Source organism: Loxodonta africana, chromosome 10 (genome assembly GCF_030014295.1).
Source record: "Loxodonta africana isolate mLoxAfr1 chromosome 10, mLoxAfr1.hap2, whole genome shotgun sequence".
Classification (NCBI taxonomy): domain Eukaryota; kingdom Metazoa; phylum Chordata; class Mammalia; order Proboscidea; family Elephantidae; genus Loxodonta; species Loxodonta africana.
This window is the reverse complement of record NC_087351.1, coordinates 83146708-83160716: the sequence shown is the minus strand read 5'-3', so window position 1 is coordinate 83160716 and position 14009 is coordinate 83146708. Positions and strand designations below refer to the sequence as shown.

The window sequence follows — 14009 nt, the reverse complement described above, 5'->3', positions numbered from 1 at the left end:
GGCGGCGGAGCGGGCGGCCGTGGGCTCGGCTCGCCGGCCCCAGGCTGCGGCGAGCACTGCTGCCCGGCGCGCCTCCCGGGCGCCGCTCCAGCCCCGCCAGGCCCCCTCCGTCCCTTCCCTCCCCGCAGCCCGGCCCTACCTGCGGCCGCCGCCGCCGCCGCCGCCGTCGGGGGAGGGGGTCCCCCCAGCTCTGCGGAGCCGCATGAACAATAGGCGGCGGCGGCTCCTGCGGGCGGCGGCAGCCCCGCACCCTATGGATCGGCCGCTCCATGGAGCCCCCCAGAGCGCTTCTCGGCTGCTTGGCGAGCGCCGCCGCTGCCGAGCCACCGGGGGAGGATGGAGCGGGGACCGGGGCCGAGGAGGAGGAGGAAGAGGAGGAGGAGGCGGCGGCGGCGGCCCCGGTGGAGCTGGGCTCCGACGCGCCCTTGCCCTACTGGACGGCCGTGTTCGAGTACGAGGCGGCCGGCGAGGACGAGCTGACCCTGCGGCTGGGCGACGTGGTGGAGGTGCTGTCCAAGGACTCGCAGGTGTCCGGCGACGAGGGCTGGTGGACCGGACAACTGAACCAGCGCGTGGGCATCTTCCCCAGCAACTACGTGACCCCGCGCAGCGCCTTTTCCAGCCGCTGCCAGCCCGGCGGCGAGGACCCCAGTTGCTACCAGCCCATTCAATGTAAGGCGAAGGAAGGGCTCGGGAGCCCGGCGGGTAGGGGTAGGATGGAGGCCTTGGTGGTGGTGGGGGGCCGGGGAGGGCTGGGAGCCCTTCATCCGCGTTAGGTGGGGTGGGGGTGATTGACCTGCCTCGGGCCGCAGAGGCTTTAGCGGGTGCAATGGATGAGATCCAGATTCCGCAGGCCCTGCCCGGAGTCTCAGGCTGTTGGGTTTCTTAACCTTTACCTGACGACCTCAGCAGCAATTCCAGATTTCCACATCCTGAAGCCTTAGCATGGAAATCGCCCCATTTCCCGCCTCTTCTCCCCCTCCGCCCCCAAATCTAGAGGGACTTGAGTCTAGTTGGAAGCTTCTGTCTTAACCTTAGTCCTCAAATCAGGGACCTTGCGGACCTCTTCTGTTTCCTGTCCCCGCCCCTTAAAGGCATTTGCTTTGAAGAAGATGGGGGTGTCTCCCGCGGGGCTCACAGTCCCGGAAGCCTATGTAAACTCAAAGCTCAAGCATCTTTGAAACGTCTTGTTAATTTCTTGGATCCTAATCCTGTCTTCCAGAAGTTGTACCTTTAGGAGTCTCACTGTTTGAATAATGGGTTAAGAAGGGTGTGTGTGGGGGGGGGGATGGGTGGAGAAATGATAGAGAGGAAAAGGTATGTCGTTCCCCCATGAGAGATTAGGAGTACAAAGTACAGTGGCTAAATTCCAGTCCCTTGACACCCAGGCGGTTCAGACAATACCTTTTCTTCTTTCTCCTCACCCTAGATCCTTGCCTATTTTTGGAACTAGCTAAGTCTCGGGTGGACTCTGCCCAGGGTTCGCTTCCAGGGCCTTTCTCCTAGTGTCCTGGTTTCATCAATTCCCAGGAGCCCTCCGTCCCACACCCTGTAATGAAATTTTCTCTGTTTTTTCAAAGGAGTTACTTTGCCATTAGAATTTCCCGATCAATAACACTAGGCAGTTTTAGAAGAAAGATGTAGATATCTTCCTTTCAATTTAGATTATTTTGTATTTGAGGGTTTCCATAATTTCTTCCATATCAAAAAGGTATTGCTAATGCATATTTATAACTTTATTCCATATGTTGTATATTTTACATTTTAGTTGATTAAAAATAATCATTACCAAGGACCAGCCTTCAACTTTTAGTTTTTAAATTTCATTTGTAACAGTTATCTTTCTGAGCCTGTAACTTATTTTCACCTAAACAATCTTTATCTGAAGATGTTTTTTTAAACACCAGCACTTCAGACCAAAATCCTAACGTCTTTTGTTGTTTTTCTGGTCTTTTTTTTATTGTTGGAGATTTGACTGTCAAGTTGTTGTTTAAATCCTTATGGCCCTTTGCTCCTCTCTCTTCAGTTTAGAACTTCTTATGTCTGTTTTTTGATCTGTATAATGCTTGGGGGCAGCAAATTACTTTAAATTATTTCCAGGTGCTATATCTTTTTGGTTATGGTTATTGTTATGTGCTATGTGTTGAATCCGATCCGATTCGTAGCAACCCTATGTACAACAGAACAAAACACTGCCCAGTCCTGTGCCATCCTCACAATCATTGCTATGTTTGAGTCCATTGTTGCAGCCACTGTGTCAGTCCATCTCATTGAGGGTTTCCCTCTTTTTCAATGACACTTTGCTTCTACCAAACATAATGTCTTTTCCCAGGGACTGGCCCTTCCTCATAACATGTCCAAAGTACATGAGATGAAGTCTTTCCATCCTCGTGTCTAAGGAGCACTTTGGCTGTACTTCTTCCAAGACAGATTTGTTCATTCTTCTGGCAGTCCATTGTATATTCAATATTCTTCACCAACACCATAGTTCAAATGCATCAGTTCTTCTTTGGTCTTTCTTATTCATTGTCCAGCTTTCACATGTGTGTGAGGCAATTGAAAATACCATGGATTGAGCCAGGCACACCTTAGTCCTCAAAGAGACACCTTTGATTTTTAACACTTCAAAGTTTTTTGCAGCAGATTTGTTCAGTGCAATACATTGTTTCATTTCTTGACTGCTGCTTCTGTGGGCATTGATTGTGGATCTAAGTAAATTGAAATTCTTGACAACTTCAATCTTTTCTCTGGTTATCATGACGTTGCTTATTGGTCCAGTTGTGAGGATTTTTTGTTTTCTTTATATTACAGTATAATCCGTACTAAAGGCTGTGGTTATGGTACTGGGAATAAATTTCTCAAGATGAAGGTCAAAGGTCTGTTATTCTGTTCAGAACTAGAGTTGAAGATGAACTTGGTCGTGTATTGGAAGAAATTTATAGAAGACATTTCCAATTTCCTGGCATATTAGAAAAAGTGTATTTTTAAACATAAGTCAGATTTTAAGGATCTTTGTGGGTAAAGTTTTGTGATTTTTTTTTTTTTTTCCAGAGACATCTGTGTTAGAGTGGAGAGCAAAGTGAGGTTCATGAGCAGGAACTCAGTTTCTGTAGTCCCTTGTGTTCCTGGCTGTCGTAGCAGTCATGAGTGACTATGATTTAGGTGGGAAGAATCCATGCAGGAGAGCCAGACATGTCGACAGTGTGCTACATTAGAAGCGCCTCGTCCATTAAGGCACCCAGGACTTACCTTTATTATAACAAAAGTTACCTTGGGTAGAGTAGATTACTATATCTAGAATTCAGATAATAAGAAAGTAATCAGTATCTTTTACTTATTGAAAGAATTGACTTGAAGAACATGGAATCTTCAGGTCCTGGTAAATTGTTTCATTTGGCCTTACCAGAAATTCTAATCCTGAGTGGAATTAATCTTTGATAACTCAGAAAATTTAATTCCATTCAGAAACCAATTATTGAGTGTCTAGTGAATGACATACATTCTTTTAGGAACCAAGGAACAAAGAAATAATATGGTAAGGAGATGTTACAGTCAAATGAAGGAGATTGATGATGTCAGCATATTATTTCAGTGTGGTGGCTTAGATAAAGTTGACCATGGGAAGTAACTGACAAGTGTGCCTCTGGTCTGTCTTCCATGTCCTCCAGTTCAGTTAGAGTCACTTAGAAAATAAAGGTGATAGACAACCTTGTTTCCAAAGACTTCAAATGACACTTCCCCAGAGTTGCCCTTTTGAACTTCCCCTTTGGGGCATGTATTGTGACATTATATTCTGGACCATGAAGAGAAGACACTAAGCCAAGCAGTAATGTTCAGTTTCAGTTTTAAATATTGATTTTCAAAATGGAAGTTTTTGTTTTCAAATTTTATTTAAAATAGAAGAGGGGAAAGTTACTCAACCTTATGGTAAAGAAAAAAATATAATTGTGATGATGTACCATTTTACATTTATATAGTGATTTTATGGCTTCCAATGTAGCTATTAGAATTTAACTCTCCATGAGGCTGACAAATATAAATAACCCAGGAACTCATTTGTCTTCCTTCTTTTATTAAAAGGTAAAAATTGTACAGTCCCAAATTTATCATCTTGGAAGATATAATCCTAGGCATTAAAAAAAAAAATGTTTCTCTTACAAGGGAGTTACATCTGTTTGCAAGCAGGGCATAAATTAAGGTTATTACTAATTCACATCTCTTTTTCCTGTACCCTCTAGAATTATAAGGATATATTTTCAGATGTACTTAAGTTTTTTAAATGAGCGAGTTATGGGCCATTCACTTCCCCAAGCCCACCAGAATGTGCCCATATCTTCAGTCTCCAAGGATACAATTGAGAGGGAAGAACATCTTGATTCTAAAAATGAAAGAAATAAGATTTTTTTCCTGATATTCCTGGAAATATCCTTCTACGGAAACTGAAATATGTGCTGAATGCAACTTGACCTGATTCTTATTTAAAACCAGGTCTTGACTGGAGCAAGAGAATGAGAGCCCTACATACTCTCAGCTGCAGCTGAAGGTCTAATTCCTACCTGAAAGGACTTAAGAGGGAAAGACAAAGAGCCTTACCTTTTCCCCTCTGATTCTGTCTTCTATCTGTCTGAAAGCTGTGTTCTATCCTTCTTTGGAAGGCTGGTCATGTTGGGTTATATATATTTTTACAACAATTAAAAAGGTGACAACAAGCTGAAATTTTATGCCCTCCCTAAAAAAAGCCATTCACTATTGAGTGGATTGCAAGTCATGGCAACCTCATGTATGTCAGAGTAGAGCTGTGACCATAGGATTTTCAATGGCTGATTTTTTTTTTTCCTTTTGTGACTGATTTATTTTGCTCATCATTATGTTTTCAAGGTATTTTCACGTTGTAGCATGTATCAAGACTTCATTTCTCTTGTGGCTGAGCAATATTCCATTGGATGTATAGATTGCATTTTGTTTATCCATTCATCGCTTGATGGGCATTTACTTACTCTCCACGTTTTGGCTATTGTGAATAGTGCTACAGTGGACAGTGTTGTATATAATCTGGTGTTGTTCCTGCTTTCAACTCTTTTGGGTATGTACCTAAGAATAGAATTGTTGGATTATATGGTAATCCTATATTTAACTTTTTGAGGAGCCACCAAACTGTTTTCCAAAGAAGCTGTACCATTTTATAATCCCACCAACACTGGATTAGTGTCCCAGTTTCTCCACATCGTGGCGAACACCTATTGTTTTCCATTTTTGTAATCATAGCCATCTTAGTGGGGATGAAGTGACATCTCATCTGGTTTTGCTTTGCATTTCCCTAGTAACTGATGACATTGAGCATCTTCTCATGTGCTTGTGAGCCATTTGTGTTTCTTCTTTGGTGAAATGTCTATTCAAATTCTTTGCTTATTTTTTGATTGGGCTGTTGTTAAGTTGTAGGAGTTCTTTATATATTTTGAACATTAAACTTTTATTAGATATATGGTTCACAAAATTTTTCTTTGTATTTATAGGCTATCTCTTTGTTAATAAAGTTTTTTTTTTTTTGTGCTTTAGATGGAGGTTTACAGAACAAACTAACTTCTCGTTAAACAGTACACATATTATTTTGTGACTGGTTACCAACACCACGATGTGTCAACACTCTCCCTTCTCAACCTTGGGTTCCCTGTTACCAGTTTTCCTGTCCCCTCCTGCCTTTTAGTCCTTGCCCCTGAGCTGATGTGCCCCTTTAGTCTTGTTTTGTTTTTTGGGCCTGTCTGATCTTTGGCTGAAGGGTGAACCTCAAAAGTGACTTCGTTACTGAGCTAAAAGTATGTCTAGGGGCCATACTCTCAGGGTTTCTCTAGTCTCTGTCAGGCCAGTGAGTCTGGTCTTTTTTTGTGAGTTAGAATTTTGGTCTACATTTTTTCTCCAGCTCTGTGTGGGATCCTCTACTGTGATCCCTGTCAGAGCAGTTGGTGGTGGTAGCCAGGCACCATCTAGTTGTACTGGACTGAGACTGGTGGAGACTGTGGTAGTTGTGGTCTCTTAGTCCTTTGGACTAATCTTTCCCTTGTGTCTTTAGTTTTCTTCATTCTCCCTTGCTCCCGACAGGGTGAGACCAGTGGATTATCTTATATGGCCGCTCACATGCATTTAAGACCCCAGATGCTACTCACCAAGGTAGAATGTAGAACATTTACTTAATAAACTATGTTATGTCAATGGCTGATTTTTTGGGAAGTAGATTGCCAGGCCTTTCTTCTGAGGTGCTTGTGGATAGACTTGAACCTCCAACCTTTGGGTTAGCAGCTAAGCAGTGTAACCATTTGCACTACCCAAGGACTCCAATGTTATACCTATAGAGAATTTATTGCTTTGCCTTCCACGCAGAGGTTTTCGGTCTTCTGTGAAATGCCATCAGAGGAGCTGTCCTTTCAGCACCCTAGTTCAGAATCGTCTCTCTTAAACCCTCATTCATTTAAAGTATTTAACACCTATTGTGCATCCTGAAGGAGCCCTGGTGGTGCAGTGGTTAAGACTTGGCTGCTAACTGAAAGGTCAGTGGTTGGAACCCAACAGCTGCTCCACAGGAGAATGATGTGGCAGTCAGCTTCTGTAAAGATGACAACCTTGGAGACCCTATGGGACAGTTCTACTCTGTGCTGTAGGATCACTATGAGTTAGAATCTACTTGACAGAAGTGGGTTTGGTTTTGGTTTTTTAGAGCATCCCTCCCTGGGTGATGCAAATGGTTAACACCCTTGGAAGTTTGATTCTACCCAGAGGCTCCTTGGGAGAGAGCCCTGGTGGTCTACTTTTGAAAAATCAGCCGTGGAAAACCCTAGGGAGCATAGTTCTACCTGGGCAAACACAGGGTCGCCATGAGTCGGAACCAGCTCTATGGCAGCTGAATAGCTGGTGTGTTCTAAGTTTGGCTTCGGAATTGAAAGAAGAGTACAAGAGAAATAGGCAAGTTCCTTCAGGAGAATTCAGTTCAGTTGAATAAGATGTGTAAATACACGTTTGTCAAATAAGTGTGTAACTTTTCATTGGTGTAAAAGAGGGTAGAAAAAAAATGAATGGCCTCTCCTCCATGTCCCAGGAAGCTTCTAACATATCCTACGTATTTCTCCGAGAGGGGTTCTAGTCTACCTTTAACATAGGCATATTTTTCTCTTTTGTATAGATGAGATCAGGCAAGAATTAGTAATCAGTCAGGATTCATTTTTAGGACCCAAAAACTATTTTAAGCAGAAAAGGATTTAGCACAGGAAATTAGTGCTTACAGATTTATTGGAAGAGCTGGAAGAAGAGGCTCTCGGCTTGACCTCTGGGAATGACTCCCAGAAAAATATTGCAGAACTGGCCCACCAGGGAGGGGAGATGCTACTTTTGCAATTGGGAAGATACAGAATCAGGAGCGACTACTGAAGCATTTGACTTTAAGAACACACTCTTGTAGCTGCAGTCCAGAGATTAGGCAGCCACTTGACTGTGCAACATTGCTCTTGATATCCACAGAGCTAGCGATTGAACACTGACATGCTGCTGCAGAAAACCCCACTTCTCCACAGCCATGCTTGCCAAAAGAAGCAGTAGGAAGATGGTCCCCATCTCACTTGTGCCTTTAAAACCTTCTGCATCTAATTGGCAGAGCTTGTTTTGTGTCTAGCACCCTGGCTGTTAGGAAGTCTGGGAAATGTAGTTTTTAGCTTTCTGGACTTTGTAGTACCAAAAGGCATGTGGTTGAGGATTTCAGAATCGATGCTGATTCCTAGACTGCCATATCTGCCACACCATTTATTCTTCAGGAAGATTGTCAGATGAGGTGATAAAACTCTTAAACAATTGGAACTTTTGGGGCCAAGACGGGCCATACTTTTTGTATGCCAAAAGACAGTCTACCTAACATTTTCTAAGAGTTTGGTTTGTACTGACTGCTAGTGGCATAACAAAATGGAAATGAGTTAAAAAAAAAAAAATGCCAATTACATTACAAAATATCCCCAGCTAGGATAGAAAGACTATAATTAAACGAGTACAGATTTCTGAACACCACCAGCATCTAAGTGGAGAATGGAGGAGTAGTGGGCTAGCTGAGGGAGGAAGGGAACAGCCAGCAGTGGGCAGCTCTTCTTTTAATCTTGCCAAAAGTTCAGAAATATATCTCTGTTTAGCAAAGCGTGCTGATTCTCTGTGCTTATTTTGGAAGGTCCAATCCAGCTTTCTTTTGCATATCTGAGTTTGGTTTATTTCTTACTTTTTTTTTTCTTTTCACATTTTGCTTCAACTCTCTAAGGAGCCCTGGTAGCACAGTGGTTCAGTGCTTGGCTGCTAACCCAGAGATCAGCAGTTCAAACTCACCAGCTGCTCCAGGGGAGAAAGATGTGGCACTCTGTTTCCTTAAAGATTACAGCCTTGGAAACCCTATGGGGGTAGTTCTGTCCTGGGGGGGTTGCTATGAATTGGAATTGACTCCAAGACAACGGGTCTGGGTATTTTTTTGGTTCAGCCGTTGTTCACCTACCAGATGTTCGGCATGATGAGTACAGAGGTGAATAAGACAGAATCTCTGCCCTTGTGGATCTCACAATCTAGCAGGGACAACAGGTATTGAATAAGTAATTATAACCTTGATGATTCTTGCAAAATAGAGAATGCTATGGAAATGTTTGATGGGGTCTTGACCTCATTTAGTCTGGAGGTTATGAAAAGTTCCTCTTTGGAAGTGATGCTTCAGCTGAGACCTGAGGGTTGAGTATGAGCCAGCCAGGTAAAGACAAAAAAGACTGGAATGATGGAGAACAGGATTTTATGAGACAAAAATAAAATAGCACTTTGCTCCTATGGCACTTAACACCATATCTAACTTAAGATTTAGAATCACTCGTAGCTCTTATTATTGATCCATTGGGTTTTTTCAGACAGAGATGAAGATATAATCACGTGCCTAAAGTTCCTTCTCTGGCTTAGGGAAGGAGAATGAGTGGTTGGGTATGATACTGGGAACACTGGGGAGTGAACTACAGCACAGATCACTGCTGAAGTAAGATGTCTTCTATGAGGTCTTATTTTTCCGTAAGTGTTAGTCACCAGGTCTTGGTAGAACTAAGTTCAGGAGGTCTCCCTAGTTTACTCTGTGCTCACCGCCTTCACTGCTGCTGAGGCTCAGGCCCTCCTCTCATGCTCAGGTTAATTGCAGTGGCCTCCTCAAGGGTTTCTTTCACATCAGGCTCTCTATCTTCCAGGTCATGTTCTACTTGGTTGCCAGACTTGGTTTCCTTTCTAGATTACAGGACTCACAACACTCCCCTCCCAAAGATACATGACTCTTTAACATTTACAGTGTGAAGTTTAAGCTCCTCAGAGTGGCTGTCAAATCATCTCACTGCCTGGCTACCCTCAATGGCTTTTGAGCCTCATCTCTTATCCTAATGCATGTAGTCAAGCCTACTGGTTACCCACTGCTGTCAAGTCGATTCTGACTCGTAACTACCCTACAGAACAGAGTAGAACTGCCCCATTTGGTTTCCAGGTAGCACCTGGTGGATTTGAACTGCCAACTTTTTGGTTAGCAGCCATAGCTCTTAACTACTATGCCACCAGTATTTCCTGTAATCTAGCCTAGGCTCCCCAAAGTTCCTAATATGCCAGACACTCTCATGCCCCATGTTTTTGCTCATGTCCATCCCTGGATTGTGCTTCACCCTCATCTCCTTCATTGACTGATGAGATTTCTTCCACTCATTATTTTGTTTTTAATTGTCGTAAAAATATATAACACAACATTTGCCAATTCAACATTTTTCAGGTGTGTGGTTTAGTGATACCAGTTATATTAATCATGTTGCGCAACTGTTACCCATAATTGTTGCCAAATTTCCCGTCACCGTAAACAGAAACTCTCTGCTTCCAAAATAGTGGCTCTCCCTTTTCCACTCCTTCTTTCTGACCCATTTCTAATGGCCTTCCCTGTGAATCCTTTCCCTGTTTGCCTCCTCAGTCTCTTGTCCAGGTGTGGGGTTTAGAGATTCTCCTAATACTCTGATCTTACCTCTACAAAAGCCGTTCTTACACTATGATTTGGTTGTTGTGTGCCTGCCTTGGCCTTAGATTGAGTGCTTCTCCCCACCTCCAAAAAAAAATCCCCAAACCCATTGCTGTCCAATCGATTCTGACTCATAGCAACCCTATAGGACAGAGTAGAACTGCCCCATAGGGTTTCCAGGGCTGTAATCTTTATGGAAGCAGACTGCCACATCTTTCTCCACAGAGCAGCTGGTGGGTTTGAACCACCAACCTTTTGGTTATTAGCCAAGCACTTAACTGCTGTGCCATCGGGGCTCCTCTGTCCACCTGCTACATAGTAAAAACTGAGTAAGTCTTATAAAAACACTCTTCCCAATGACCCCTTTAGTTAAAAAGGTTGGTCTTGGTGCAGGGTCCTGCACAAAGTCCCAAGTGGAATTTATTTAGTGACTATTAAATGCTTACTATGTGCTAGTCACTAATGATAATACAACAGAAAATAAGTTGATCTCAGTTCTTGCCCCTAAGGAGTTTACTTTTTAATGGAGGAGATAGAAAAGCCAAGTGAACAGACAACTTACTATGTTCACTCATCCAGGATGGTTAAGTAGCGTTTCCAGGTCCTAAGGGTGCTTTCCGTTTTTGACTTTGCTTTTCTTCTTCTTTTCTTTCTCAGTGTTAGAGATTGATTTTACAGAGTTAACCCTGGAAGAGATCATCGGCATCGGGGGCTTTGGGAAGGTCTATCGTGCTTTCTGGATAGGCGATGAGGTTGCCGTGAAAGCAGCTCGCCATGACCCCGATGAGGACATCAGCCAGACCATAGAGAATGTACGCCAGGAGGCCAAGCTCTTTGCCATGCTGAAGCACCCCAACATCATTGCTCTTAGGGGAGTGTGTCTGAAGGAACCCAACCTCTGCTTGGTCATGGAGTTTGCTCGCGGAGGGCCTCTGAATAGAGTGCTATCAGGGAAAAGGATTCCCCCGGATATCCTGGTGAACTGGGCCGTGCAGATTGCCAGAGGGATGAACTACTTACACGATGAAGCAATTGTCCCCATCATCCACCGCGACCTTAAGTCCAGCAACAGTGAGTATGAAGAGATGAGGCCGAAGGGTTTCCGAGCAATTTCAGACCCAGTCCATGGCCGCGGTTGCAGTGGGTTCCTACTGACATTCTAGTGGACAGTGAAACTCCTTGCCTGAAAACATTCCATCCTTGAGATGCGGGGGTGGAATGGGTATCAGGAAGAATTGGTTCAGGAAAGGATAGGTTTGGGGCAATTCTGAGCTCATATCAGCAGGCAAGGTTGGCAATGTGTAATTCTGATGTACTGTGAAATAAAACAAATGGATTAATTTTTTCCACTCAAGGGAAGTGTGTATATGATCACAAAAGGGATTTTCCTCTTGGGTGGAATAATAGGTAAAGCAAACTTATACAACCCTTTTGGATTTCTGCATAAACACCCCAACTTGAGGTACCTCCCGAGAAGGGACTATAAGAAGAAAAGGCATGTTGTGTAAGCTGTGAGGCAGACTCAGGTGGTGATGTCAGCTGGGAGGGCACCATCTGGCTGGTGGTGTTATAGACCTTCGGGTAGCCCAGAGGTGGGATTAATTAATTGCCATAACTACTTGGTGTTTAATACCAGGGAATTGAGGAGTAACTGGTCCTCAAACACCCAGAACCCATAAACTGGATTGTAAAACAAGTGTTAGACATAATGACACGGTGAGTTGGTAAGAACCTCAGTCTCATCTTGGCTGAGTCAGCAGGGGCTGGGAGTATGCTTCTTTTGTGTTGTCATTTGTGCTCTCTCTTGTCTAAACTGAGTGGTAGAGAGGATACAGTTGCTTAAAATGACTTTGAGCCTTCTGTCTCAGAGAGGGGAGCATTTGAGTTGAAGGACTTTGGGGGTGACCTGCGCCCCAGAGACTTCCCTCTCTCTGGATCCTTTGGCTGTGAGCCCAGACATCATTCAGATTTTGTTTTGTTCTGAGCTATTCCAGATGTGGCTTACTTTTCTGTTGATGCGTTGGTGAATATACTTACTTTAAAAAAGAGACATTTTTAATTTTAAGCAGTAAGTGTTCATTGTAGAAAAATTATAAAATACAGATAAACCAGAAGAAGAGAAAGATAACCCGTAATGTTTTCCTTCAGAGAGAATTATTACATTTGGTAAAAACTTCCAGACATTTTTAAAGTCTGTATGGTATACACACACACACACACACACACACACACACACTCAAACATACTTTCCAATTTATTTAAAAAATTTGTATTGTATACAAAATACAATTTGCTATTTTAATCATTAAATGTATAGTTTGTGACATTAATTACATTCACAGTGTTGTACAGCCATTTCCAAAACTTTTTCATCAGCCAATTTACTTTTAATTAGTCCTTATTACCCTTTTACCTGCACCCACTTGCCCCCTTGATAATAGATATATTTATCTTTGCAAGAGTGTGGAACATTAGGTATGTATTTCAATATAATACATCTGAAGGATTTAAGTTGCATAAAATAAAACCTAGTTTCTCTTTTCCTTTTCCCATGGTTCTATTTGTTTACCATATCTCTTCCAAAGTTCCATTTTTAAATGTATTAACTAAATTAAAACTTTGGGTGACCTTTTCGCAAAGTAATTGCTACCTAGAGATTGCTTTGGTTAATGGGATAAGAAGAGGCAATGATATCAGAAGAAAATGTGATATAGAAGCTGAATTTTCTTCAGTTTATTTTTTCTTGAATCCTTCTCATTCTGGGAGAACTAGGCAATGTGCCTAATCTTACATAATGGGGCCCATTTGGAAAGTTGGGCTAGGATAATGGAATTGCAAAAATTAATCATTTCCTCTAAGAAATTTTAAATTGGGGTATAATTTAAAGCTATACAGATAATATTTTAACTTTTTATAAAATTTGTACTTGGGAGCCTAGGCTCTTATGAAAGAAAAACTATCTGCCAAGGCTCTGCTGTTTGCAGGAGAATGTCATTCTTTCTCAGGAAACAGAGACCTGGTCCTTTCTTTGTCCCTAAGTGGCTTATATGGAGCCTTGGTGGTGCAGTGGTTATGTTCTTAGCTGCTAACCAAAAGGTTGGCAGTTCAAATCTACCCAGTAGCTCCACAGGAGAAAGAACTGGTAATTTGCTCCTGTTAAGATTATAGCCAAGAAAACCCTATAGGACAGTTCTACTCTGTCACATGGGTTTGCTATGAATTGGAATCCACTCATGGCACCTAACAAGAAGTGCCTTATGAGTTTTAGGATTGCTGAGGGGTTACCTATGAGTGCGTTGTACTGTAGCAGGTGTTGGATTTATAGATAGGGCAATATTTTAAATGTCTCTGTTGAGACAATTGATGCCCAGAAACGTACAGGGTCCGTTGGACTGTGTGGTTGGTGCTGATGTTGACACTTGATGTAAATCTCACATGTGAGGTGGGATAGCTCCCTGACAGTTTCTGAGGGTGGGTGTTTGACCAGGATTATATTTATCCAGTATGAGCTGTGGGTGGGCGTTTGACCAGGATTGTGTATATCCAGTGTGAGCTGTGCGTGGGCATTTGACCGGGATTGTGTATATCCAGTGTGAGCTGTGCGTGGGCATTTGACCGGGATTGTATATATCCAGTGTGAGCTGTGCGTGGGCATTTGACCGGGATTGTGTATATCCAGTGTGAGCTGTGCGTGGGCATTTGACCAGGATTGTATATGTCCAGTGTGAGCTGTGGGTGGGTGTTTGATCAGGAGCATATATATCCAATGTGAGCTGTGGGTAGGTGTTTGGTCAGGATTGTATTCACCCAGCTTGAGCCTTGACAACACCATCACTCTTATCCCATTGCAGTGTGTGTGTGCCTTGAAAATAATTTTAGAAATGTTTGTCACTTCTTTGTGCGTTGTCTCCAGTTTGGGAGTCATAACTTCTTTGTGTTTGTAGACGTGGGAACACTGGCCTGTTTCCCTTGCTCT

General features: G+C 43.0%; 1 protein-coding gene across 1 annotated transcript in view; it reads left to right on the top strand.

Moving 5' to 3' along the window:
- The first annotated feature begins 193 nt into the window (after window positions 1-193).
- Window positions 194-14009, top strand: part of MAP3K9 (mitogen-activated protein kinase kinase kinase 9) — a 99191-nt gene continuing 85375 nt past the window's right edge. Inside the window, exons 1-2 of the mRNA XM_023546317.2 lie at window positions 194-672; window positions 10691-11104. Coding sequence (XP_023402085.1) covers window positions 270-672; window positions 10691-11104 — 817 coding nt within the window. The 5' untranslated portion in view covers window positions 194-269. The remainder of the gene's footprint in view (window positions 673-10690; window positions 11105-14009) is intronic.